Raw genomic sequence first — 27426 nt, 5'->3', positions numbered from 1 at the left:
TTTAGTGGAAATGCTCCACACCTCCAGGCATTTCAATATACGGCCAAGCTGCGCCCCCAGAATTACTCTGAAATTTCTTTCAGTTTCATTTACGAACAAACGAAACCTCGTTCTGAAGCCCGCTCCTAAACCGGAGTGAACATGTATGAACATTGCTGCAGCATTTCAACGGTGGAGGCATAGGGTGGAGGTAGCTTAGGACTCTGAAAAACTTCCAGACCGACGCAGTTGGCCTTACATGTATTGGACAGGTAAGCAACCTATTATGTAGCTACACAAGATACATGGCAAATGTTAGAGGTTAGCGCCAGTGTCTGTAATGTTTTTTTACAGCGAGGAGAGGGGGTGCGGGGTGTCACACACCGCTATTTGTCGCTTCGATCATGAAGGTGCGTCTTGGCGGGTATGCCGATGACTGATTCTAGAATTGCGGGTACATTTCAAGTACAGAAAGAAAACAAAAAATAGGAATGTTTTTTCCATTCAACATGTTGTATTATCATAGAACACACTTTAAATTTAACATTGTCAGTATTTGCTGATCTTAAACCTGTAATATATATATATATATATATATATATATATATATATATATATATATATATATATATACGTATATATATATAGATATATATATCTATATATAGATATATATATTATGACTTTTTATATGTTTATATGAATTAATGAAATTTCTATGAATAATATACATTTTCTTATTCAGCTTTCTGTCCTTGTCATTTTTTCATAATGCTTTTTAAAAATTGGTGATATTGAGCTTGGCATGCATAAAGTAAGGTGATTTAATACAAGTGTCCCAGATTACAAAGTGACCTGTCCCAGATTATCAAATTCAGGCAGAATTATTTTTTTGGCACTATGAACACTAATAGGTGTGGCATGTCTCCTCTGGGTATGATATCTACATTCTTTCTTCTGGTGTGGTTAGAAAACATCTTAGGGATTTCAGAAAGGTCTAATGTGTTGATCTAATGTGTTAGATAGATATCGGAATAAATCGCAGAAGTCAAAATTGCAAAAAATGTCCCAGATTACCCGAATTCACCCTAGTCAACAAATGTTATACAATTTAAAACCATGCCTTCCCTAAGAGAACTTCTGTCTCTACATCCATTAATTCAACTTTAAATCTAATAAGATAAAGACTTTTTGTTTTGGAGTAAAAAAAATCCAAAAAATTAACTGACAAGTTGCCAAGATAGTGTGCATTTTCTGAAAACACAGTTTTAAAAATGAATGAAATGCTTTGAAATTGCATGTGGTAAGAATGTTAGTTATGAGACAGCTTCTGATCATTTTGTTAACAATAAAACATATCTAATGATCATTTTAAAGACAAAACCTTACAAAAACAGAGTTGACATTGATGATAACAGAGTTGATCTGAATAACAGAGTTCTGGAATACCCCTCTGTAGTTAAAAGACCAAAAACAACAACATTTAGTATCTGACTCTGAACCTTTTTAAACGATTTTTAAATATAAAAACAATTATTTAATCCTAGCAAGTATCTCTGAATTACAGATCTTTCATGAACTTGTATGATAACTGCATGTGTCTCGTTCATTATTGATCTGGAAAATAAAGCATTTTATTTTTCAAGAAATTGGTATTTATCATTAAAGGTACACTATGCAACTTTTTTACACGCCTACAAACAAAGAGGCAGAGCTCTTGATACAAGGAATAGCAGTTTGCAAGAGCTAACATGAGTTTTAGATGTACTTTAAAGTCATAAAAGGTTTGTTTACATTTGTATTGTTTGTAAACATTAGAGCAACACAAGCTTGTATTTTGAGTTATGGTGGGGTGAGAACAAAAAGAGAACAATGTCCATCTAGAAGTCATACAGTTAAGGAATATAAGACTATATAAACAAAATTATTACTCAGAAAGTTACATGGTGCACCTTTAATGTGTTAAATGTGTAAACAAACTATAAAGAAATGAAGGAGTAGGCTATACCTTTAAGACAAAACACCTTACAAACATTCAGTGTATATACTATCATTTTGACAATACTAACAATCAAATAACTACACTTTTCTCAATCTACCTATAACTTAGTGTACAGTTACTCTAATTTAATTATAGACTCATGGACCTATGCACTCATCTAACCTGGATGGCTGTGGTTCAAGGTCAGAGGCCTGTCTCACGAGTTCAACATAGTCAGTCTTTGCCTTAGCTGGCTTCACTAAACCTAACATTGGGGATCCAGATAACCGGTCTCACGTAGCTGGTTATCAACTGGCTCTGTCAACCCAGGATTTACCAATCCAGCTATGAGCGCGTTCACATGAAAGAGGCGGGGTTTGTAACAAATAGCCAATCACATGCAACATGGACAGATCCAGATCAGACAATTCGGATAAGATAAGATGAAACTACTGATCCCCGTGGGGAAATTAGATTGTTGCAACGGCAAAATTAATATGATTCAGCGAGGAAAATGATATAGAATATAAGTGCAAAGCTACAAATATAAGTAATAGAAATAGGCGAAAATAATAAAATAATCAAACAATAAAAGCCATAGACAATAAATAGACCTAATTATAGGATTATATAGGCCTAAACCCTAATATATACTGCTGACATTTTCAACACATTGGTATCGGAAAACATAACCGCGAAAAGTAAAAGTTGTTTCTGCTTCCAAGGCTAGAGAGGATTATTGGAGGAACTGCCCCGTCATTAGGACACAGTGGGCCATCTGGCAAGGTGGGCAAATGCCAGAAGGGCCGCCAGACCATGGGCTGCTTGGGCCACTCAGAATGGATTATTACATTGATCTAAAAAAGAAAAGAAAAAAAGAAAAACGAAATAATTTTGTCTTTGATGATTTTCATTAAAAATAAATTTCAGCGGCCCAAAACATTTTATATTGGCCCTCATATATTTGTACTTTTTAATAAATACACACGCATTTTCTCGCGATCAACTCGTTGCTACGCAATGCAACGTTAGCTAGTGGAAATGACAAGGGATGATGGGAGGTATTATACGATAGAACACGGTAGAAAAATTACGCCAGGCTAAAAGAAAATGAATCGGGGCACCAAACGACCAAAGGATGGGGCAGAGAAAAAGAGAGAAAAAACAAAGAAAGCTCTGCTGGCTGAGGGTGAAAAATGTGCTAAAATAACAGATTTATTTTCGAAACAGTCCGCCGCCGGGGCCTCTGCAGGTGTTGCTAGCAGTAATGTCACTGCTTCAGCTAGCAGGGTTGTAGAGAAAAGCAAACTCCTTCGTAGCTTGCTAACTACATGAAGGTAAGACACATTTATTATTATATACTGTGGCTGGCAGTGCTCTTTTCATGTTTTGGTGGAGCTATTGTAATATGCACTGTGGCTGGTGTAAGGTTTACGGCTTATAATACATGTGATGTTTCTAATGTTACTAGTCCATACCCGGGGATGCGCGTGCCACAACTCTGCCAAAAAGGCACATAAACAGCGTAAATCTGGGAAAATGGAAAAATTAGCTCCGTCAGTCCCTGCCTATGCCAATGCTCAATGCCCATGTGCAGTTTCAGATTGATTGGCCAACCCGTTGAGGAGCAAAATGGATGCGGACGGACGGACGGACGGACGGACGGACGGACGGACAGAGATTTCCTTCTATAGTAGGATTCTATAGTAGGATAGTAGGATAGTAGGATAATAATAATTTGATAGTGCTTTATTCTGTCCACGTGGGGGCGCTCTTGGTTCACGGTGGTAGTATGCTTGTCAAAACCGCAAGACTGAGAGAGGGATATAGTTGCGGTAGCAGAGAGAGAGAGAAACATGTACAACTGAAGTTGAATAAGCCAACTAAAGAATTCAAATATTACTTTGCTGTGTTGGAGTTTGATTTTAGAATTTTACAGCTGGCAGTGCTCTTTTCATGTTTTGGTAGAGCTATTGTATTATTATTTACTGAGGCTTAGTAAGTCTGGCCTATGTATTTGTGCCATATGTGCCTTAATTTACTAGTTGCACGTAAGTGTCGTAGCGCTCTGCCGCTCACAGTATTGTGTGCATTGTTGTCGGCATTCATCAGCGATTGTAGTGTGTGTCGGTTGCGTGTGTGTTCTGTGTTCCAAATTTCTGCATTCTAGTCAGTCTGTATGGTTTTATCTCAAGGTTTTTAATGTTAACAATTGGGGTTGGTGTTGAGTTTGGAAATAGGGCCGTTGTGTCGCAAATGCCAGGGCAGTTTTTTGATCCCAGTCCGTCACTGGATTGAGGCGTTTATATGAGGCATTTTTATTCTGATTGGGCAACTATTCTGATTAAAAGGCTCCATGTAAACGCAGAACTAGTGAGGGACCGGGAACAGAATGATGAAGCTCTGTCTTGAAAAGCTGTCAATTCATAAGTTGTCTTGTCTGAATCAGAAACGGTCTGGTAATATAAGGCTCGAGAGAAAATCAGCGCAGGTATGGGAGAATCCTTTCAACATGCTTTCAGCTCAATCCTGTCTTGCATTGTTTTCTAGGTCCTGTTAGACACTGTCTTTTAAGTCTGGGTTGCGCGCACTGCACTAAAAGTCACCCAATCATGTTTCAAAAACAAAACATAACTTCTCAATATCTAGAAAAATGCAAATATTTAATAAAAAAAAAAAGTCAAGTCTTTTCGAGTCATCTGTCTCAAGTCTAAATCAAGTCTCAAGTCATAAATACCAAGTCAAAGTCAAGTCGAGTCTTTTATCAATGTTAGTCAAGCAAGTCTCAAGTCCTCAAACTTGCGACTCGAGTCTGACTCGAGTCAAGTCATGTGACTCGAGTCCCCCACCTCTGACATATAGCCTATATATATAACTTTATTTTTCATGAATGTTTTTAGGAATGAAGCCACCACCTTTACAATTCTACAACCACTCACTTGTTAAAGGATAAGGCTGGTGTTTTTTAATGCATTTCAACAAATCCTATGAAAACAAACAAATCAGCAATGAATTTGTTTTGCTAACAAGTCTCGGTCATGTAGCCGATGCCCAATAAAGCCATGTCTCAGTAGCCATAAAACTCCATTGTGTTAAAAAAACGATTAAAAACACGTCAAAGAGCCATGCCGTTGCTCTGGGCAGCATATTTCAACATTGCGATGCACCGGGCCAGCCGACTTTTTCCTCAAACAACTTAATAAGCTGACCGTAAACAAGTTTTTGATCGCAGGAAAGGAGTTCCGTAGCACCGAAAATAGTCCCAGTCATAATTTGTTCCCATTGGTCGCTCTGTCTGCGACCACGCGTTGCTCTTTGTCACTTCGATCATGAAGGTGCGTCTTGGCAGAAATACATTTCATTAAAAAAACATGGCGGCCTCCCACAGTACAATATATAGGGGAAACACTGGTTAGCTCTGCACAGCTTCGCTGCACATGAATAAATAGCTGTCAAGCAATGTGCTCACTAACAACCTGTTACTAGCAGTAAGTGGCTAAAGGGTTTTGGGTAAAGTTGGTTAGCGTTAGCTACAGCTTGAGCTGCTGGACCTCTGTGTTACCTTTTATTTGAGTTGCTGTATAATAGTTCTGTAACTCTGTGGAATGTTCTAAACGTTTAGAACAGTTTGCAGTGGGATACGTTACCTCTTCACTTGACATTTCTGAACTGTATCGCTACTGGGCTAGGTGGTGTCTGTTGTGAAAACGCCAGTGTTGATTATGGTTGTGACAGCAGTACTATATAAATATAATAAGTCTAAATTACAAAAAAAAAGCAAACTGATTAGAAGCTGTGTGACCTTGATGCATTAAGCACTAGTGGAAAGTGAAGGTGGGGTCCTCGGGGTTAAGCTCCCCATTTGTTTTTTTTCTGGTATATTGCTTTTAAAAATATCTGACGATCTTGACAAAAACTCAGGACACAGTTTAGAAACCATAATAATAATACTAAATAAATTACAATTAAATTAAAATTCACTGTATTTGAGTCTTGGTATGGTGTTCATGCTCCTTTTTTGATCAATTTGAAATGTGAAAAGTGATCTCTTGTTCAAGGACAAGTGGTTTTTACAGGCGCTGGGTTATACTGAAATCTGATCAAATCAGGTCATGAAGGGGCCCCTTCTGGTCAAGTGCATTCAAATCATGGTAGAATGATATAAACTTAAACAAATGGAATAAACCTCTTTGTGCTTGTTTAGAAATTATATTCTACTTACATTAGAATGTTTTGGAGAATAGATCTGTCATCTATCACTCTCTGCTCAGCGGTGAGTAGGCTGTCTGTGTCATAAATTGAGTACTGATGCTTATTACTTTGTGTTGTGGAATCTAGAGATTCCCCTAGAAGGGGTGAGAATGGCTCATCCATCACTTCCATAAAAACCGGTAGGGGGTCACATCCAAGATCTGAGTCTCGGAAACGGCACTGAGCCAGATTCAAGGCTAAGCAAACAGAGAAAGCCTCTAACGGCCCTGTTCCGCTACAGCCATCAGGCGTCAGCCTTCGAAGGAATAATTATTTTAAAAGCACTGAAAGATGCTCCACTGCTCGCGTTGCATTCACGTTGCATTGCGTCCGATGGCTGCAACCAAGCTAAAGAATCACAGAGGTTCAATTCTCGATGGTTGACCCACGTGTTCTCCCTCATTGAAATAAAGAGAAATAAAGTTGATATTGGTTGTTTTCTGGCGTATGGCTGACTGCATCACAGAGGGCCTCAGTGAGTCAAGAGGAAGCAGAGTAGGAAGAGGAACTGCCATACAAGGACAACAGGATGTCCTAATATGATGCACCGCCCGCTAGTGTGCAGCTAGAAACCACAATTTGAAACGGCTGCTGCATAGACACCCATGCGTTATGATTACAAGGCAAAACCTCGGAATGATGACACGTAAACTACTTGTTGACCACATTATTCATGAGACATGTACATTCTTTTTTGTGGAGCATTTCTGGTCATTGTTTACTGTTGGCACCATATAAACCAGGATTTTTCTTTATACCAATTATTGTTACATTCCCGGACCAAGCACATGATCCATTTTTCTTAGGCTCTAGTAGTAGTATTGGAATCAGTGTCAATCCACCTCCTTTTTTCAAATGGTAGGTTACAGATACAAATCACAACATTTGTCTGTGCAATGTGTTTAAACATGGTGTCTGACATATCTGAGTCATGTGACATTTGTTTTTTGCCTCCTCTTTTATCTCCCTAACGGCAGGGAGGGGAGTAAACCGGAGAGAGGTTGAGACATTATAAAGAAATAGATTGTGCCAAAGGAACACAGAGTACCAGAGGAGTACGGAGGGAATCCAGTTCATTATTTTGAAAAAGACAAAATGTAAGTATTGTCTGTACTATATTCAGAACTGAATATGTTAATGATTCAATGTAGTAACAAAGTAACACAATAACTAGCAGCCTACTATGTCATTTTCAGTTTTGTCACTGTAATTTTTTTCATTAGGCTAACTTTCAACATAATCACTTAATCACTGATTAAATACAGTAAATATCAGTACAGTAAATATTATTGCTGTTGATTCATGTAGAGAAATATTCCATTACTTTTGATAAAACACACAAAACTCAATGGTGTAAGAGTGGTATGAGGTATGAGTGCAGAGATAAAAGGTAAGAGTACAATAGTTTGTCTTGTTTCACCATAATCTCAAAAGTGAAACTAATGCATCATACCAGTCTTATAGCACATTGTGAAACATTATATATGCAGTCTCAAAATCTCAAAATTGCACTGCAGTCTGGCTTGTCCTTTGCAACTCTTTTTGTTATACTAAGAATACGCATCTCTACTAAATCTCCTGTACTTAAGAGTAAGCAACATACTTTTAAGGACAAAGCTTAAAAGTTGAGAAGAAGTATCATCCTCCCTAACCTCTCTTCCCTCCCTGTAGATATCATATAAAACGGTTGAGTGCAGTATATTAAGTGGCTGCCTCTGGTCAAAGACGGGCTTGCCACCTATGATATACTAATATTCTATTCTCAGATTTCTTTTACATTTTTCTGGTTTCATCACAGTCATGGAAAAAACACAAAACATTTGTCTCAAAGAGCCACACCAACCACACCGGCATAACAGTATATGTATATATGATATATACATAACGGTATATCATATATATACCAAATATTACACATGCAATGTTGTAGTGTTACAGTGCATGTTTCAAAACCCATAGCATGCTTGTCTGAGGTCGACCTTTGTAACTCCTTTTGTTACCTTTTGTTATCTTATAAATATGGGCAAAGTCTAGGTTTTGATTTTATGTTAGATAGTTTATGAGGGCAATAGAAATGTAATACAGGTATTGTTTCCTCATTCCTACCCTACAAAGTATTTTATATAATCATATGTATAGTGGGCATTTATTAACTTTGAGAGAGAGTTAAAGCCATAGAGATAAAACAACTGATAAATCTGTTTTATCTCTATGGTTAAAGCAGCTTGTCTAGATACCGTACAACCTGAGCCTGATCTTACTCTTATGCTGTGAACACATTTTATGATGCGGATTGGAAGCTGCTGTTTCACTTTTGATTTCACACCATACAGTCAGACATGTACAGCAGGCTACTCAGAAGCCTGAAAAACAGACCTAAGCTGCATAATGTTGTATGAACTGTACTATATATTGTAACCCTATTAAAGGTTGCTGCTCTTATAAAATGTCCTTCTTAAATGGGCAAAATTTAATAAAATCTACCATTGTGTCCCTACCATCTTCCCAAGCAATCATACACCCTAGAATTTCATTAATTGATTGATATAACTGATTCAAATAATATTAATCAACAATAATTGGTCAAAACCATATAATAATTGTTTTGGTTTTTTTTTCCTATTTTTACAGTGGCATTCAATGGAGACATTTGATTTTGTCCGGGACAAATTAAGTGAATGGGGTCTCAGTAAGTGGATACATAGATTTGAAGGTAAAGTATTACCATGCTTCCTTGATGGGCACAGATATGATACAATATTGATATTGCTTGAGTCTACCAATTCTGAAATTGAAAACGAAAGAGATTGCAGTACAATGGTTTCATATGCTTGCACATTTTGCACAAGTACTTGTTTTGAGAAAATGTGTGTTGGGACTCTCTCCTCAGTGACCTTGCCCACAATTGTAACAGTTCTTGCAATAGAAAAAGAAAAGGCAGGAAGTAGGCTAACTGTCAGTTAGTCTACCTCCTAATACAGGCCCCAGACCAGCCCTCACTCTAAGGTGGTTTAGCCTGTCTGTAGTTAACGGTACAGGATTAATCATTCATCAATCATAAGCCGGTGGCAGGAGGTACTCATCCGGATGCTAACTGTTTTCTATCCTGAAGCCTTCCCTACTGCCACCCCAACTGCACTCTTACTGGCCTGTATAAAGATACTTGGAGTTGCCTCAGTTAACAACAGCTCCTACCTTAGTGCAACAACTGTTGGTTATGGTATTTAAACAATACATTTTACTGTTAAGGGAAAATTATTTTTTGAGACTGAGCAACACATCTTCGACGAGAGGCAAGGTAACCGCTCTGACTCCGACTTACTCCCCTGTCACTGAGAGATGTCTCCGGAGTATTAACCGGTGTCTCCTGACAACTAATGATGCTTAACAACACTCAGTTAACAGTTCCTCGGTTTCCACAGCTGCAGTCATTCAGCAACATATTTATAACTGTTACAATATTGTGATTCTCAACATAATTGTTCTAATTCCATAATTACTGTAATGAATACAGTACTTGATACATATCTGATGATTACTTATGAATAATAGCGTTTACTAGATGAAAGCAATAATTGTATAAAAAATATATAAATAATACCTATGTATAAAACCCATATTTCTATAAGTTAGGCTCTTCTTCAATTTTAGGTATGTCCTCTTCTTGCTTCACCACACTGCATTAACAGCACAAGTTATTTTTTCCATTCCTTAGCAGGATCTTTGATTCCACTATTGACGCTATTAAATATTATATGCTTTCACTGACTTATTTCTGATAGTAGGACTTCAATCTCAGAGCTGGTAGACTTCTCCTTAATCTTGAATCTTCTCGACAAATGGGCCAGACGCCTAACCTTATTTGGCATTATCGGGGCGTCAATTATGCTAATTCACAATTCATTCATTCGTTCATTTAGAACAGGTGGCATTCATCATGTTTACGCAGGTCATTTACGACAGTTTTCTGAAGATACGAGTGTTTGGTGAATCTGACGTTGCACACTCGTACGAGTCCACTCACCTCCTTCATTGTAGTAGAAAAGCTGATAGCTAAGCTAACCTGCACCTACCTGTCCAACAGAAAACAGACCAACTCCACCGCTCTTCATCCCCATCCTCTCCTTCAATGCTTGCCAACAGGAGGAAGTCCCCTACATTCACTCTCGTTTTGGAACCAGCCTTGTCTGCTTGGCGTTTCGCCTCGCTGTACTTTTTTACTGGTTTTTACCGATCTGGCAACCGCAGGGAGGAGGGGCCAACTTTGAAAGTTGTGTTTACAAGCCACAAGCATCAAAATCCTACTCAGTGTGCCTTTCAGGTCACACAGTCCTCACCAGACTGCTGGTCCAATGTGGGGAGAGAAATTACAATTCATCATTTGATCTTGACATGATGCAAAGGGGAGAAGTTCTCTGACAGGCTGCTTTTACTACACTGTGTGACCAAGATTCATTTCAATATTTTTTTTTATTTCAGATGAAGGCATTGACAAGGAGAGTTTCTTAAGTCTTGAAGAGTCAGAAATCACTGCCTTGATTCCAAAAACAGGACCAGCAGGAAAATTCAGAAACAAAGTCAAAAAATTCTTACAGGTAATGTGCTGCAGTATCAAGATTATTTATTTTGTTTTGTATTGACAAGTTTATTTTTGAAAGACTAGAAGATTACACTACACTTACTGCAGGAGCATGAACTTCTGTCTAGAGTTTGAATAAAGTCATTTTTTTCATGAGAATGTATACATAGGGGAAGAGGATATGTCCCCTGCACCTTTAGCAAAAGGCAAATCTGCCCCCCACAGTTTTCTCTAACCCAAGTCCAATAGCAGTCACTCCCTCTAGCAGCAATATGCAAGCTCAGGCTGTGCAGTCACTCACCCTCCATACTATAACATCCACACATGCCAGATACTCAACTTTGTGTGTTAAGAGGTAAGCTAGTCAGAATATTCAGCAAGCCAACAAAAAAACTGAAGCAGACAATTGATTATTTCCTCAGATCAAGAAATACAAGTTGACTCATACGGCATTTGGTTGGATAGCAAAGTCATGTTTCAAAATAGATTAGCCTTGTCTACTGTCACCTAACTAGCTACATACCAGCTTTAACTTGCTCTCTTGCTAACAGTCATAATATGTAGCCTATGTAGTCTTTTCAAATGCTAATCCAAATTCTAACATTGTTTAGCATTTATTTTTCTGTACTGCCAATAGAAAGAGCAGAGGGCAGCAGGACATGACCGTGATGATCCTGCACAGGTAAGGAGGAAGTTGCTGGGAATGCCTGATATTACTTTCGTCTTCTCTACCTGCTCTGTGTTTTACCATTGCTTTGCACTTTCTCCTGCACTGTTAACAGGAGGAGCAGGGAGCAGCAGCTAATTCTGCACAGGTGAGGAGTAACGAGCTGATCTGTTTGTGTTAATAAATTGATTATTTTGCCTAGAATTTTTTTTTTTTTACTTTTTATGTACCTGCAACAACACTGAGTCATCAGAGGCAAATGCATCCTTCCACATTTTGCAATTGGTACTTTTTCTCTCGCAAATAAATAAAAAACTATTGGGTGGAATTTGTCTGCAGACCATCTCTGATGAGATGGGCACTTGATTGGATGGGTATTCACAGGGGCAGTGATACCAACTTTGTTTTATCTTAATTCAAATTAATTTAGAAGATTAGTTCTTTAGATAGTATTAAAAGCTTGTATATTGTTGATAGCTTGTTGAGCTGTTTAACGGCTGGACTGTTCATATTCATCTTCAGATTGGGCCCTCCACCAGTAACTTCAGTCCTCCACCAGTAGCTGTTAAAGGTGAGCTGCACGTTGAAGAATTTCTAATGAATTAATATTCATCAATGATTGTCAAAACAATATCTAGTTTTGATCAAAGGACAATACTAAGACATATAGAAACCAAATCTTAGATTTAATGTTGTTGTGAGAAGAAAGTGAAACTAAGTCTAATAGCCTCACTGACTGTTTCATTTTTAAATACATCATTTATTTTATTAGGAAAGAGAAAGTCTGAATCGAGCAAACAGGAAGCAACACTTAGTAAACGACACCGTGGCTCTGTATCGGGAACAAGTTCAGGTATTGCTGCAGACTCTTCCTTAAAATTTTAACAGCTTTTCCATAAATGGCTATTCTAAGGACATGCTACAATGGCTGAAAATAACCTGCTGTATGTGTTATAACCTTTATGTAATTACATGTTCATTATATAGCAAATGTCTGTTTATATTGTATAGAGTAACGTTACAGTCCACACACTGGTGCATGATTCAAACTGAATAGTCCTTTACTTTTACTCTGGCAGAAGAGAAAATACTGGCTGAGATGAAGGACATCATGAAACGTGTCCATGACAAAATGAATAACCAGGTCAACACAAAGGTCAATGCCTTTCTGAAGTAAGTATTCCATGTAAAATTCCTTTTTATTATTCACGTTGTTATTCATGAAAGACTCTTACTTCTAAGTGCTATATCAGAATTACTGTATTGAACATACTTCATAAATAATTAGAATCCAAATACATTTGTCAGATATTTGTACTTGTACTGGCCATTTTAAGTATGCTTGACTGGGCTTTTCACAGATGGTTGTCTTCCTTCTCTACATCTTCTATAATACTTCTATAATACTTCTATCTTTGCTCAATCAATCAATTAGTTAAATAGTCAAAGTCTTATTTCTGTCACAACAGGGAAGAACTGGATGATTTGGAGTCAGACAAAAAGCAGCTTGTGGGCGTCATTGGTAAAACAGGCGATGGAAAGAGCTCTTTGATAAATGCCATCATTGGAGAGGAGGATCTCTTGCCCTCTGGAAGTGGCAGTGCATGTACCTCAGTCATGATTAAGGTGGAGGCTAATATGAGTGACTCCAAGTACATGGCAGAGATTGAGTTCATTACAAAAGAGGTAAAATGAGCTCAATGCTACGTAAAGCTGTTTGAAAGGATATGTGCATCAGTACAATTGTCGAGTACATGAATGTTGTCATGGCAATATTGAGATTTTATTTTTTAGGAGTGGAAAGATGAATTATCTTCCCTTTCAAAAAAATATTTTCCTGGGGACAATGTGAATGAGGAAAATGAAGATGGTGATGATGATGATGATGATGATGGTGGTGATGATGACGATGATGAAAAGCTCTCAGCACTATATGGAAAAGACTTCAAGAAATCCTGGACACAACTCATGGACAACAAGCATTTTAGCGAAATTCCAGAATTTCTCAAATCTAGGAAGAAAATATTGACAGATGAATCGGTAAGTAAAATACAAATTTCTCACATTTTCACAGTCAGCATTCCTGCCATTCAATGGTTGATCTTTCTAACAGAGTGGAAAATTATGAAATCTGGATGGTGACTTGTTGGTGTCTTTATGTAACATATATAGATATTTAAATTTGGTTTAATTTGGTTCAGTGTTCATTGAATAAAAAATCAAACTAAAAGCAGTGCATTCATTTGAATGTATATTGCAGGCCTTGAAGCTGTCTGAAAAACTGGCCAAATACACTAGAAGTGATGAGGAAGAGACAGGAAGACAGTATTGGCCACTAGTGAAGTGTGTGACCATCAAGGTGCCAAACGTCACTGATCTTCTTGAGCATGTCACGCTTGTGGATCTTCCTGGAAGTGGAGACTGTAACAAAAGCAGAGATGAAATGTGGAAAGAGGTAATTTATTCTTATTCACTGCTGCATTTCATGTCACCTTGTTATCTAGAAACTGTATTGCCACCATGTTATTACAATGCTCTGACCTTTGATTACTGCAGTTACTACACAGCTGAGGCAGATTAATAGAGCCAGTTTTGCGCTTATTTCATTTCAGAGTAACCTATTACAGTGTCCATACGCTGACTGCACTAATGCATTTTCAGTGACTGTGGAGGAAAAAGTTGAAATATTGTTTTCAGATAGGTCCCCTGGAAGCCATAAGCTGCCAGTATTCCAATCCATATTAGCATATGTTGACTATCTTCAAGGATGATCATAGTTATAACTTTACATTGTGTTCCTTCAGATTGTTGGAAGTTGCTCTACTGTGTGGATTGTGACTGACATTAATCGAGCAGCATCAAAGAAAGAGCCCTGGGAGATCTTGGATAACACCATCAGCCTCATGGGAAATGGTGGAGAATGTCGAAGCATCAGTTTTATCTGCACCAAGTCTGATGCTATCAAGGATTCACGTGTGATGTAATGCACCATTTAGGATATACTGTAGTTATCACATAGCTAGATATAAGATATAAAATGACACATACATTGACATGAGATTCACATAATGAATTCATTTTGATATAAATGCTATACAGTCTCAGCAGGTCAGTGACAAATCATAATTGTTCCTTTTAATCTGAGTGTGGACAAGATTGTACAGCAAAAATGTATTTATAATTTCAGTTTCAAGTGCTAAAGTTACAAGGTGAAAGTGGACGATATAATAATAGAAAAGAGTAAGACGTGCAATTGTTTTCCAGTCCGACAGAGGAAGGACGTGCTTGTATATTAAAAAGAAACAAGCAAACCAAGGAACGAGTGACGGAAAAATTCAACAAACAAAACAATATTAAGGTAAGTTTTACAGACTGACACAAAGTGTGTCTTACAGTGCCCAAACCTTCCATAAAATAAGATTGTTTATTTCTTTTCAGAAACATTTCAGTGGTCACAGTGATGACTTTTTCCAAGTGTTAACAGTGAGCTCCAGTGAGTTCCAGAAGGAAGTATTTCTACAAAAAGATGAGACTGGTAGGTTAAGTCTCCGTATGTGAACATGATGGGGATGAAAGATTAATTTAAAACACCCCAATATTAAGTATATAATTGGGATTATTTCATTTGAACATTTGAAACGATTTTAAAAATCATAAGTATTTGGATTATGAAATTGAATTCAAATGTAAATATCTACACCTGTAAGATCCCAACTCTGTGTTTTTTTCCCCAGAAATACCCAAACTTCAGGAATGTCTGCGAAACTTCAATGACCGTCAGTCAAAGATATCAAACTATGTCTCTGGAGCTTATGGGATTCTCTCCCTGATTCATGGAGCCAACAGTAGCAAAATGGTATGATGATTTCATTCAATTTATTGTTTTGTTTGTGTGGTTGTTTGTAAATTCTTATTATTGAATTTTCATAATAAAGCAGATAAGATAAACAACATGTAGGCCAAAGTAAACGACATTAAAATTCAGAGGGTGACACAAAAAATATTTTTTCATTGTAATTTATGTGGAGTGCCCCAAAGATCTACTGAAATTCACTATAAAATTTGCCCTCCATTTGAAGGCGTAAATTTATTTTTTCCTCTGTAAAAAATAAGTGAGTAGCTTATGCATTCTTATGGATCATCTTTCTGACATTAAAGGTTCTCCATCTCAAAACATTTTCAACAACAAAAACACACAACAATACAAAAAACACACCACATACCACATACCAAGACAGCATAATAAGAAACATTCACGGGATATATGTGAACATTGAACACAACAACAATATCTACTCAAAGACACACAGAGAGACATACAGACCTCAAAACTTGTATAAAAGTGTTACATTGACAGGCACAAATGATATGCGAGCTTGGTTAGTACGAAGTTTTGGCACCCTGTACCACCTACTAGACAGAGAACAGAGAGCTGTGCCAATAAAGTGGCCACTAAGTGTATATACTGTGTTGGCCACATGCTATTCATTGCACAATATATATTGTTTTGAAAGTGAACCCTTCATTTATTAATTTGTGGTGGCATAGTGGTATATATAGTTTTGGTGCTGTGAATATTTTATTTTGAATGTATTGTGTTTGATTTCAGGATTGCCACAAACCACTCCTGCAACAAAGACTAAAGGATGAGCTTGATAAAGTCAGACAATCCATGGAAAAGGCTTATAGAGCTTTTGAAAACTGCCTCGGTGAGGGAGTTAAAAAATCACAAGAATCGTATGCAAAAAAGATGAAGTTCATCTTAGTCCCTGTAAGTATTTCAATAATAACTCCATCAACAGGTCAAATTTTGTGCCTCATATGAAAATGTTAACTGCCCTTAAACTATATCTGTGCTTTTTCCTATTTGTTTCAGAAAAAGGGAAAAGATCGAGGTTTTCATAGGACGTTGAAGTCTTTAGTTGAGAATGACGGCATTTACAAACCAAAAACTAAACCTGAAATCGACATAAATGTGACGTTAGCTTCATGCATGAGAGATCACATTGATGAGGAGTTCAAGCAGACCTTCCCGTAAGAAACTACTTAATATAGACGTAAAACCATTTCTTCAAGCACTTTAAAGCAATGGGGAATGGCCAGAATTGACATTACCCTACATACAGTATATACAGTACATTACACTATTAGAAGAACCTGTCAGCTGTATAAAGCAACTCTTTAACTACATAAGAATAACATGTTTCAGGAATAAAGAAAGATGTGGACCATTCAAAGGAGCCATCAATACGTTTACACTTGGCACAGAGAACCTGGTTGACAGGAACAAAGACGTCTCCTTGCAGCTGACATTTCTCAAGACAGAGGTACAATGTAAAGAATATGTTTACTTTATTTAGTGTCTGATGTCTATCCATGCAGCCGTTATCATGCTGCTTGTCTAGGTCAGGGTCATGGTGGCAGCAGGGAAAACAGAGCAGACATCCTTTTTCCCCAGCAGCTTCCACCTGGGCTCCACCTGGCTCTCAATTTTACTACATTTTACTACAACGCCCACATTACTGCAGCCGTGCACCTATCCGATGGGCAGTCACACATTTCCTTCTACCCTCACTTGTGAAAAAGACACCAAGACCCCTGACTTCATCCGTGGTTGGCCGATGCTCACTACCCACCTGAAGGGGACAGGCCATCTTTTTCTGGGAGAAAACCGTGGTCTCCGATTGGGAGGGGCTGACCCTCATTCAAACCACCCACAAAACACTCCAGTACACATTGGAGATCGCAGTCCTTTGAGGTCAAAAAGACAGCACCAATTATGAAATGTAAATTACGACAAACTTTTTGCATTTGAGATATAAACTTTTTGCAATTGTAGCACCCACTAGTGGTAGAGCTCAAAATGCTTTTGTGGGCATGCTCAAGCAACACTCATCAACATGCATTTCAAATGTTGTCTTGATTAGATGAATGGTCAATGAGTTATGGCCAATTTAGAGTTAGGGCATGTTATATTAATAGTTTATTGGTTGAGAAAAGCCAAACCAATTGGCCTATTGGCCTATGAATAATCTTTTCAACTTTGACACCAAGTTTCGTGTGAATCGGATGAAAGGCCTAGGAGTTGCAAAAAAAGTGTTTCTTAAAGAATTCGAAATGGCAGACAATACAATATGGTGGACATTGAAAATGATATATGGGTTGGACTCAGCATCTTACACAGAATCTCTGGACACAAGAATTTTCAGTCTACGACACACGGTTCAGAGGTTATCGGCCAAAATGTAAAGTTGCTTGTTACAACGCCACCATCTGGCCAATGTGCATGGGCTGCCTTGCCTGAGTAGTGGGGGGGCATAGGAGCCCACCTGCCAAATATGGTTGCTGTAGGACTTGCGGCTTCTGAGTTGCAGACTCTTTTAGTGGAGAAAAAGAAAGGAAGAATTCCAGCAAATACAATAGGGTTCCAGCACTACGTGCTCGGACCCCTAATAAAACACTTTAGAGAGAGAATGGTAAAGGTAGCTAATCTTCCCCAACCTCTCTATCAGCCATACTCAAAGTGAGGCAGTTTGATCTCCAATGAAGCAACCTCAGCAGAGACTACGTCCAATGGTATTAAAGGGCGGCCTGAGCAGGAAATACCTCCTATGGTATTAGAGAGACAACTCTTTAGCCCCACTGGTCAGCTCCTTGGCCCCCCGATGGGTCCCTCACCTCAATGAGTAGTCTGGGAGGATGTTGTCCTGATGTTCAATGACAATGTCTGCGGAGAGAATGGCTGCATAAAGTTTTGTTGAAGTTTATTCTTGATGAAGTCTAATCTAAATATCTAAATATATTCTCTCAGTCCTTTCAGCTTTTAGATGAGTAGAGTCTTTTCTTTAGATAGTCTTCAGCCAACAGTCTTTAAGGCCGTGTTCTACGAAGCAGTTGTCATGAATCCCCACACAATTTAGTGCTGCTGTTTTTTATCTGTCCTAAATATTCCCTAAAATTGTCTCCTAGTTATTATAATTTCATTATTAAATTAGTATAACAATTTATATTATGAGCTCTGCTCACTGCTGTCCTGTCTCTTACTCCCTGACCTGCTCCCCCATCCTGTCTTACTCCTAAAATCCTCCCCAGCCTTTTCTGGCCTGGCTTCAGTTTCCGTGAATGAGCTCAGATAGGCAATGTTTCTACCCCTAACCAGACCTGCAAAGCCCTTTCTCATGAACTGGGTCCTATTTGGGTGGACAGTGTTTCTTCCTCTGATGAATACAGCCCTAGGAGCATTTCTGACTGAACAGCATCTCTTATTCCATCCACGACCTCTCCTCCATTTCCCTCTACTTGGCCTGTGTGACCCACGCCAGTTATAGCCATAACTTCCGTTTCTCCCTGCATCTGGTTAGCTAGTTTCATAAAGCCCTGACTGCTCTGCCACTCTATCCTGGTGTTCATCCATGTCATACATTACCCACTCTGGTCCTGCCGAAGGGGGCCTCATTACCTGATCCGATGCTCCCATCGGAGCCGGATCTTTGACACCTGGCTCCAGGAATGGGCCCCAGTATCCCCGTTCTGGGAGAAGTTTCCTGTGATCAGTTTGAGACTGTTATTGGGGAAACTGGTTTCTACAAAGAGATATATAAGATTTTGTTATTTTAGTGAACTACAAATAGACCAACATGAATACAGAGAGATTCTTCTACAGAAATGGTACTCGAGAGCATTTTTTCATTAGTAAGGTATCTTTATTTTGTACCTTGCTTTGAATCACTTTACTTATACTTAATTATTTCTCTCTAAAAGGAAGCAAAATTGAAGACAAAACTGAATAATTACATCCGTGAGAATAAGAAAAAAATCTACAGTAGTCTGCCAAACTCAATCAAGGATTCCATGCGACCATGCTATGAAGGTAAGAAACAAAACTGTGGCAGATGCAACATAGCGATATATATTTCCATTCATCTTGATAGCTTTGCAGCACAGCAGGAAAATAAAGTGTGACAACACTTTTTCTGTTGTACTATAGAAGCAGCAAACTATCGAGGAAAGGACACGCTGAAAAACATGAGGAACACGATTGAGACGCACCTGAAGGTTTCAAAGAACATCATGTTCAGCAAGGCAAAGGATGATATGCTGGATCAGATGAAGAGGCTGATGGTTTGTCACATTTTGTATTACAAAATCTGAAGTAAACTAAGTTGATGAGTCAATGTGCTGCCTATAAAGAATGTCAGTAAAGGGTACAAAAAAAGTTACAGGCGCAACACTTGCTTAGTAGAAAAAATAAACTATTGCACAAAAAATGTGTCTGCCATGATGGCCTTCACCAGATCAGAGTATATATATATTTAATACTTTATAGTATTAAGTTTACACAGGTGACAGACAATCAGGTTGAGTACAGGTAGTCAAAACCCAATCAAGGTGAATCTCACCCAATAAGAGGAAAGGGCATAAAGGTGAGCTGAGGCAGGGAACCACATGGGACAACAGGAATCCTCTTAAAGGGTAACTTCGGTATTTTTCAACCTGGACCCTATTTTCCCATCTTTTTGTGTCTAAGTGACTAAAGGGGACAACAATTTTTGAAATTGGTCCAGTATTGAGCGAGATCGCTTCAGCCGGCAGCCGCGAAACGGGCTGCAATGTAATCCGATGGGGCAAATCACACCGTCAATGTACTTCCACTAAAAGTGCTTGTTTTTGCCACTGACAGGCTCAGATTGTTATTATAAGTGTCTGACAACATTATGGAAAGGACCCTACAGAGAAATGAAACGTTTTTCTTTACCTTTCGCTTGATCCGGTCTGTGTGTAACCAAGTCTCGCTCAAGTCTTGCAAGAGTTGAATTGTTGCAGGAAGTTACACACAGACCGGATTGTTGTTGTCAGACACTTATAATAACAATCAGAGCCTGTCAGTGGCAAAAACAAGCACTTTTAGTGGAAGTACATTGACGGTGTGATTTGCCCCGTCGGATTACATTGCAGCTCGTTTCGCGGCTGCCGGCTGAAGCGATCTCGCTCAATACTGGACCAATTTCAACAATTGTTGTCCCCTTTAGTCACTTAGACACAAAAAGATGGGAAAATAGGGTCCAGGTTGAAAAATACCGAAGTTACCCTTTAAGGAGGGAGGAGCCGGGGAAAAGAGCCAACAGCTACACTAAGCCTCGATCAAAACAACAAAAAATAGTAGTAATGATAGTGCCAACAATATGAAAATATAATATATAAGAGGATACCAATATAAAATGGACAACTACATAAAGCAAAGGAACAGGAGACTCCTTGTAAATAGAGAGGGGAGCTATACTGCACTTCCTATCAAGGAGGAGCCTATAAGAAAGAAAAAAAACTCAAATCTGTAAAACAATAGACAATGGAATACTAGGATCATCTGTTTCCAGATATAAACCTAGAAATCCTGTTGAAATCCAAACATAAGCACAAAATGAGAAAAACATAGAATAATCTTTTTCCAGATTTAAATCCCTGAGCAAGAGGATATCCAGAAGGTGTATATACTAAGTTTCTCTAGCCAGATGAAAGTTGTTTAGGTCTCCCTGGATGGGATGTCAGTAACCAATTTATTCAATTCAAAATTATCAAAGTTTAGTTCGAAAGTTAGAAAAATTAGATAGGGAATGCCCTCTCTCAATAAAATGATCAGCTACGGGGCTGGAGTGATCGCTGTGGCGGATTCCGCTCCTATGTTCACAGATGCGTGTGCGGAGTTCCCTAGAGGTCGGCAATTGCCGACTGATCTGCTGAAGGCCATTATGGCTGAAATGTCGAGTTTATACAGAGCAAGTCTTGCATTGCAAAATCTGATTCAAATATAGTAGTAAATTGTGCTGCACATCTTTATACGATCTTCAATCCATCTGGCACATAGGCCTAATCTTGTCAGTTAACTTCCTGTGAAATAATATGTCTGACTAATATTCACATTTATGCACTATTGGCAAATCTTATTAGGTCATCATTTTCATTAAGGTTTTTCCTGGATTTAAGTGTAAGTGCATCATTTTGAGAGCTGATTTTGAGCTATGAACTGTTTTACCTTCCACATATCTGAACAGTTAATTCTAGTGTAGTGCAGTTAATTTTGCATTGAGGAGACAATATCTGTGCAAGTGATAACGATTACAATGCTGAATTAGGAACACATCCTGAAGAAACTGGAAAAAGATATGAAGAGATCAATTAAGCTGTCACTCAAGTCGGATAACTCAGTCCCAGGTAAAGGGAAAAATGTCATAATAATCATGCATCTTACTAAAAATACTGTGACTATTTTTCCATGGAATTAATACAACTAAATTTGCCCATTAGTATAATGACGGTTAACAGTCAATTTTAACCTTATTTGTTTCAGATGTCACTGACGAGTATGTGAGGGGTAAGAAATGCCATGATGAACTGATGGACAAATCCAATAAAGAAACGCCAATGACATGGTAAACATTTTTTGAAAATGTTTTTTAGAATGTTTTTTTATAAGTATTTTTAGAATGACAAGAATTAAAAACCATTATGAATTTTGAAATGTTGTTTATTCTCTAGTGTTGAGCCGCTCAAACCAGAAGCTGCACCTGACTTTCAGTCCGTGACACATGCACAGGTAAGGTTCTTCTTGTTGAACTGCTGATTGATTATCCAAACTCAACATCCAAATTGATGACAGAACTTTGAGTTCCTTTGATTTCTGGTATGGTGCAGTCAATTTTTCATTGAGGACACAATATTTAAGCGGTAACGATTACAGTGCTTAATTAGGAACACAACCTGAAGAGACCGGCAAAAGATAGGAAGAAATCAATTAAGCTGTCACGGATGAAGACGGATGATAACTCGGTCCCAGGTAAACAGAAATTTTCAAGATTAAACCAATCATGTATCTTATTATAAATACTATGCATATTCTTTCATGAAATTAATAGAACAAAATTAGCCTGTTAGCATAACGGCAGTCAAAGTGCAGTCAATTTTAACCATATTTGTTTCAGACGTCACTGAGCAGTATCGGAGGGGGAAGAAATGCCATGATAAACTGATGGGCAGCCACAAAAAAAAACCACCAATGGCATGGTAAAACTTCATTGAATGTTTTTATAACTATTATTTAGAACTACAAGGATTAAAAACTATTTAGAATTTTGAAATGTTGTTTATTCTCTAGTGTTGAGCCACTCAAACCAGAAGCTGCATCTGACTTTCAGTCCGTGACACATGCACAGGTAAAGTTCTTCTTGTTGAACTGCTGATTGATCATCCAAACTCAACATAAAAATAACCCTTTCATGATATTATATAAATTATTTGTAACTGTAAGACAGTTAATAAATGTATAATAATGCTTGGTTATTGCAAAATGTTACTGTATTCTGTTACTGTGCTATTGGTGAATCTTATTTGGTCACCATTCACATGAAGCTATTTTCCTGGATTTAAGTGTAAGATGCACAATTTTGAGAGCCGATTTTGCTCCTTCATTAAATTTGTTCAGGCATTATCACAAATATGTACAATTATTGTTATTAATCTGGAATTCTCACAAGAGGAAAACAAAATTAAACATTCTTAGTTATGAACTGTTTTGCCCTTCACATATCTGAACTGTTATTTCTGGTACGGTGCAGTTAATTTTGCATTGAGGACACAATATTTTAAGTGGTAACGATTACAATGCTGAATTAGGAACACATCCCGAAGAGACCGGAACAAGATATGAAGAAATCAAGTGAGCTGTCACTCAAGACAGATGATAACTCGGTCCCAGGTACAGAAATTTTCAAGATTAAACCACTCATGTACCTTATGAAAAATACTATGCATATTCTTTCATGAAATTAATAGAATAAAATTAGCCTGTTAGCATAACGGCAGTCAATAGTGCAGTTAATTTTAACCATATTTGTTTCAGACGTCACTGAGCAGTATCAGAGGGGGAAGAAATGCCATGATAAACTGATGGGCAACCCCAACAAAGAAACACCACTGACATGGTAAAACTTCATTAAATGTTTTTATAACTATTATTTAGAACTACAAGGATTAAAAACTATTTAGAATTTTGAAATGTTGTTTATTCTCTAGGGTTGAGCCACTCAAACCAGAAGCTGCATCTGACTTTCAGTCCGTGACACATGCACAGGTAAAGTTCTTCTTGTTGAACTGCTGATTGATCATCCAAACTCAACATAAAAATAACCCTTTCATGATATTATATAAATTATTTGTAACTGTAAGACAGTTAATAAATGTATAATAATCCTTGGTTATTGCAAAGTGTTACTGTATTCTTCTCATCTGAATACAGAGTCATGTGTCAAGTGTGACAATATTAAATCCTCGTATTCTTCATGAAACTGATGACCACAAACCAAGTTACAGGTAACGTACTGCAACTATTTTAGCTCAAAATCTTCTCACAAACTCATACTTGAAGTAGGTTACAATAGTCACATTACCAACTAAATACTGTAATTACCACCAATAACTCACCAGATGTATCTGTCTCTGTTGTGCTTCTGCTGTCTGTCCTGTTCAGACTTGATTGCCCTGGGCCGGGGCTCTTTCAGTGTGCTTCCACTGGATTGGTGTTTGAGATGGAAAAGAAAGGAGAAGTGTTTTACAGGACTGTTGACTGGGACAACTTACTGCGCACCTTGACACCAGCAGGGCCCTTGTTCAGCATTCAATGCCCCTGTGTCCGTCAGCTACATCTCCCTCACTGTGAAATTCTCTCTGGTTAGTTAACGTTAGTTGCTTTGCAGCTATATACTTGACACTGGTAAAGTACGACTGATCAATTAATCATTTCAGTTCTGATTTTTCAGATGATCCTGAGTTGTCGGTGGCTCGTGTAATTGATGGCAAACCGGAAGAAGTGAAGCCAAATCGTATGACTACCACACACGTGATAGTTGATGTCACAACTCTCTCTCTGTACGGCCTCTTCAGAAAAGGTTTCTCTCGCCACCCAGTACAGGGACAAGTACTGCTGTTCCACCAAAAAGCTGCGAACCGGCCCCAGAGATGTACACTAAATGTGCTTTTGTTACCAAGGAATGTGCCGATTTGTGAGGTAATGTACTAAGCTGAGCTATCTGTTTTGATAATTTCTTGGAATTATTGTAAATCAGGTTATATTATTTTTACTAAATGTCTGCGTATCCTCTCTTTGAAGGTGAAGAGTCATCAAAGGGGATTTCATTTCATTCAGAGTTCTAGCGGCACTTTGAGCCCTAGAGGCAGATATGGCCTCGGCTGTGACTTGGTTGCAAGGGCAGAGATACAACCAAAAGTAAGCATAAGAGGGCAAAAACTTTGTGGTGGATGCTGGAGGTCTTAAGTAGTGCAGGCTCTGTTTGCATGTTTTTCTACCTGGGAAATTGTAGAACTTCTGTTTGTGAAGTGTCATACTAAATCCTATTGATTGATCATTCGGTCCATTTCAGTTTCCATCACTCTCAGTAAAATGATCATCACATTGAACCATTTGAATCTTGGGCATGATTTGTACTTGATGATGTTAGTCCTTTGGGTTAGGGTTAGGGTTAGGGTTCTTGACCTCACATTGCCATAGCCACAGCTTGCTTTAGCTGATGTTACTAGTTGCTGGTGTATCAAAAATATCTGTTGGGAAGATGATCCATCTGACAATCTTTCTATTTGATTTTTCAGAGTGGAATGTTTGACTGTGACTACAGTCCAAACTACCAGCCCACCTTTCAGGTGTTTTTGGACTCAGGGGCAGAGACTGTAAGATTGATCCTGATGGACAGAGGAAATAATGACCAGAGAGTGTGGGAGTCTCTAGTTCCACTTGCAGGTTGGTTTGACTCTCAAATTAGGGTCAGTATTTGCAAATAATTTTCATAATTTTTTTTTAACATCCTTGGTGTAGGCTACAAGATAGGTGGGGTTTACCATATCAAGGAGAAGGACAATTCAGGAACTGTCAGATAAGCTGTTAATCTCATTAAAGGACTCTAAATTGATGTTAAAATACTGATTGTTTGCTTTCTGCTACTTATTTGATTGTACTGTGCAGTGAACCAGACCCATCTAGTACACCAACCAGACTGCCACCATTTACGTCACTTGATTGAATATGGAATCTTCAAAAGCAGCTTGCTGCTTGCTGTTTTCCTGTCAATGCTTGCTGCTTTCATAATCTCATGACCAAAATCATTTCTATTACCACAGCAAAGTGAATCTTCTGATTTTTTTCTTTCAGCTGCATCAGGTTCTGAAGAGCCACAGATAGCTCCTACTCTGGGTAAGCCCTGTACTTGTCTCTTACCTCTATGGGCCCTATTTTTGTGAATCAAGGCACAGGCGCAAAGCACTGCCCTCCCCGCTAATCTTGGAAGCTGCGTAGAATATAGCCAACCAGTTTGGTGTGCCCAAAAACACAGAAGTTTGTGTACATATTCTGCAAGAGCCTGTTGCTCTTGCAGAGTGGAGAGAGTATAATTTTTGATACCAAAATTGTAGTGTGCCACCCAATTTTGGTGTCATGGCAACCCGCAACATATCTTAACAGGCACAGGCGGAAAAAAATATGCTTGCGCTCAACAAAATTGCACCTTTGCGGCCGCAAGGTCACCCCAATTGATCTGTGCTAGCACAAAAGTAGGTCCTTTATTTCAACCATTGAATTGGGGACTAGAATCAAATCAACAAGTGGGCAACAAGTTAAGAGGCTAATAGCAAATACATGTTTGTTTGTTTTTTTTAGTTTTTTTTTACATTTTCTGCGTTATCTCTGTGATATTGCTATTCAACATCAAAGTGCTCATTATCTTATGTGGTAATTGTGTTACTATTTATATGGGTGGTTTGCAAGTCAATTAATAGACAACCTAACTTTTCTGACAGGCACACCAGCTGAGTTTGTGCAGAGGCACAGAAATGTTTTAATTAAGCGAGTCTCAGAGGTGATGCCTATAGCAGATGACCTTCTAGTGGAAGAAGTTATTACAGATGAGACGTACGCCAGAATCTATAATGCACCGACCAGTCAGACGCAAATGAGAGAGTTGCTTACTGTCGTGTGGGCAGCAGGATCAGCAGCAATGTCAGCATTCTACAAGGCTCTCAAACAAAATCAACCAGGTCTTATCAAGGATTTGGGTAAGAACAAACAATTCAACAAGTCTCGTTTACTGCAGTTAGTGCAATGATACAGTTGAGTGACATGCTTTCTCTTTTCTTTTCCAGTTCCAGCACCGCGTTCCCACAGGTGATTTATCTCTGAAGATGTCTCACAAGTGAAGTGAAAGTCTTTTTTTTTTATTATTTGTCCTTCAATTTAGTCAATGTCTATTGTTTTTTTTTGTGATCAACTTTTTTTTTATTGTCAATCAGGTATGCGTTATGAGCAGTGTACATTCATTGAATTGTTGACATAGTTTTGTAATTTTCCACGAACAAATCAACATCCAATAATATTGGTCAATTCAATAATATATCCTATAATGTTGAAATAACGATCTTCATTTACAATCATTTGAATTTATATACAAAATTGAATTAATATACATGCTTTTTTATATATCAGAGGTTATCAGTGACAGATACATGACCTTTTTCATAATCCAGTTTTTATTTTTTATATTTGAATGTACCATTGGTCAGTGTATAGCTTACCTGTGTCCTGTCTCCTCTATATAATACCGTCTCTGATATCACATGGCAAATGAACATGGGGTCTGCTACTTAACTTTAAAGGGACATTTGTCCTCTGTGTGCTTATTTACTCTAGGAGGCTGCTGGACCACGTAGAAATCTGCTTCTGGTCTGAACATGCCAACATTTGTGTCCCCTAAGAGAATGTGTTTAAAGTATTCTATTGGTTTCCCTCGGCAGTGTGTCATGTCCCTGGTGTGTGTTGTTTTGCTACTGCACAAGGAAATTATGGTGGGAGAAATGTGCTTAATAAATGACAAGTTGACTAGGCTACAGCCTGGCAACTTCCTTATAATAAATTGA

At 38.2% G+C, this 27426-nt stretch overlaps 1 protein-coding gene across 1 annotated transcript; it reads left to right on the top strand.

Annotated features, from left to right (window-relative positions):
- Positions 1 to 198: 198 nt before the first annotated feature.
- Positions 199 to 27426, top strand: LOC139923935 (uncharacterized). Its single transcript, XM_078284859.1, has 38 exons — positions 199 to 251; positions 7189 to 7308; positions 8843 to 8924; positions 10691 to 10806; positions 11428 to 11472; positions 11573 to 11605; positions 11980 to 12028; positions 12230 to 12310; positions 12537 to 12630; positions 12927 to 13143; positions 13252 to 13497; positions 13718 to 13912; positions 14262 to 14437; positions 14722 to 14815; positions 14896 to 14992; positions 15192 to 15313; positions 16067 to 16228; positions 16334 to 16491; positions 16667 to 16784; positions 19219 to 19327; positions 19445 to 19578; positions 21588 to 21666; positions 21803 to 21884; positions 21991 to 22048; positions 22204 to 22288; positions 22434 to 22515; positions 22607 to 22664; positions 23125 to 23206; positions 23351 to 23432; positions 23524 to 23581; positions 23747 to 23820; positions 23978 to 24177; positions 24267 to 24514; positions 24617 to 24733; positions 25114 to 25261; positions 25670 to 25711; positions 26314 to 26568; positions 26656 to 27426. Exons 3-38 carry the CDS (start codon positions 8852 to 8854, stop codon positions 26679 to 26681), a joined length of 4095 nt encoding a protein of 1364 aa, XP_078140985.1. The 5' UTR covers positions 199 to 251; positions 7189 to 7308; positions 8843 to 8851; the 3' UTR covers positions 26682 to 27426.

The sequence above is a fragment of the Centroberyx gerrardi genome, chromosome 7, assembly GCF_048128805.1.
Source record: "Centroberyx gerrardi isolate f3 chromosome 7, fCenGer3.hap1.cur.20231027, whole genome shotgun sequence".
Taxonomy (NCBI): Eukaryota; Metazoa; Chordata; class Actinopteri; order Beryciformes; family Berycidae; genus Centroberyx; species Centroberyx gerrardi.
The sequence above is the reverse complement of the archived record's forward strand: the minus strand, read 5'-3'. Positions and strand labels throughout refer to the sequence as shown.

Bases quoted from the DNA above. Each gene is read 5' to 3' on its own strand.
- LOC139923935 (XM_078284859.1), top strand. From the start codon at position 8,852: ATGGAGACATTTGATTTTGTCCGGGACAAATTAAGTGAATGGGGTCTC. The intron at 13,144-13,251 runs GTAAAATGAGCT...TTTATTTTTTAG, and splicing joins TTGAGTTCATTACAAAAGAG to GAGTGGAAAGATGAATTATC. The intron at 21,885-21,990 runs GTAAACATTTTT...TTTATTCTCTAG, and splicing joins AAAGAAACGCCAATGACATG to TGTTGAGCCGCTCAAACCAG.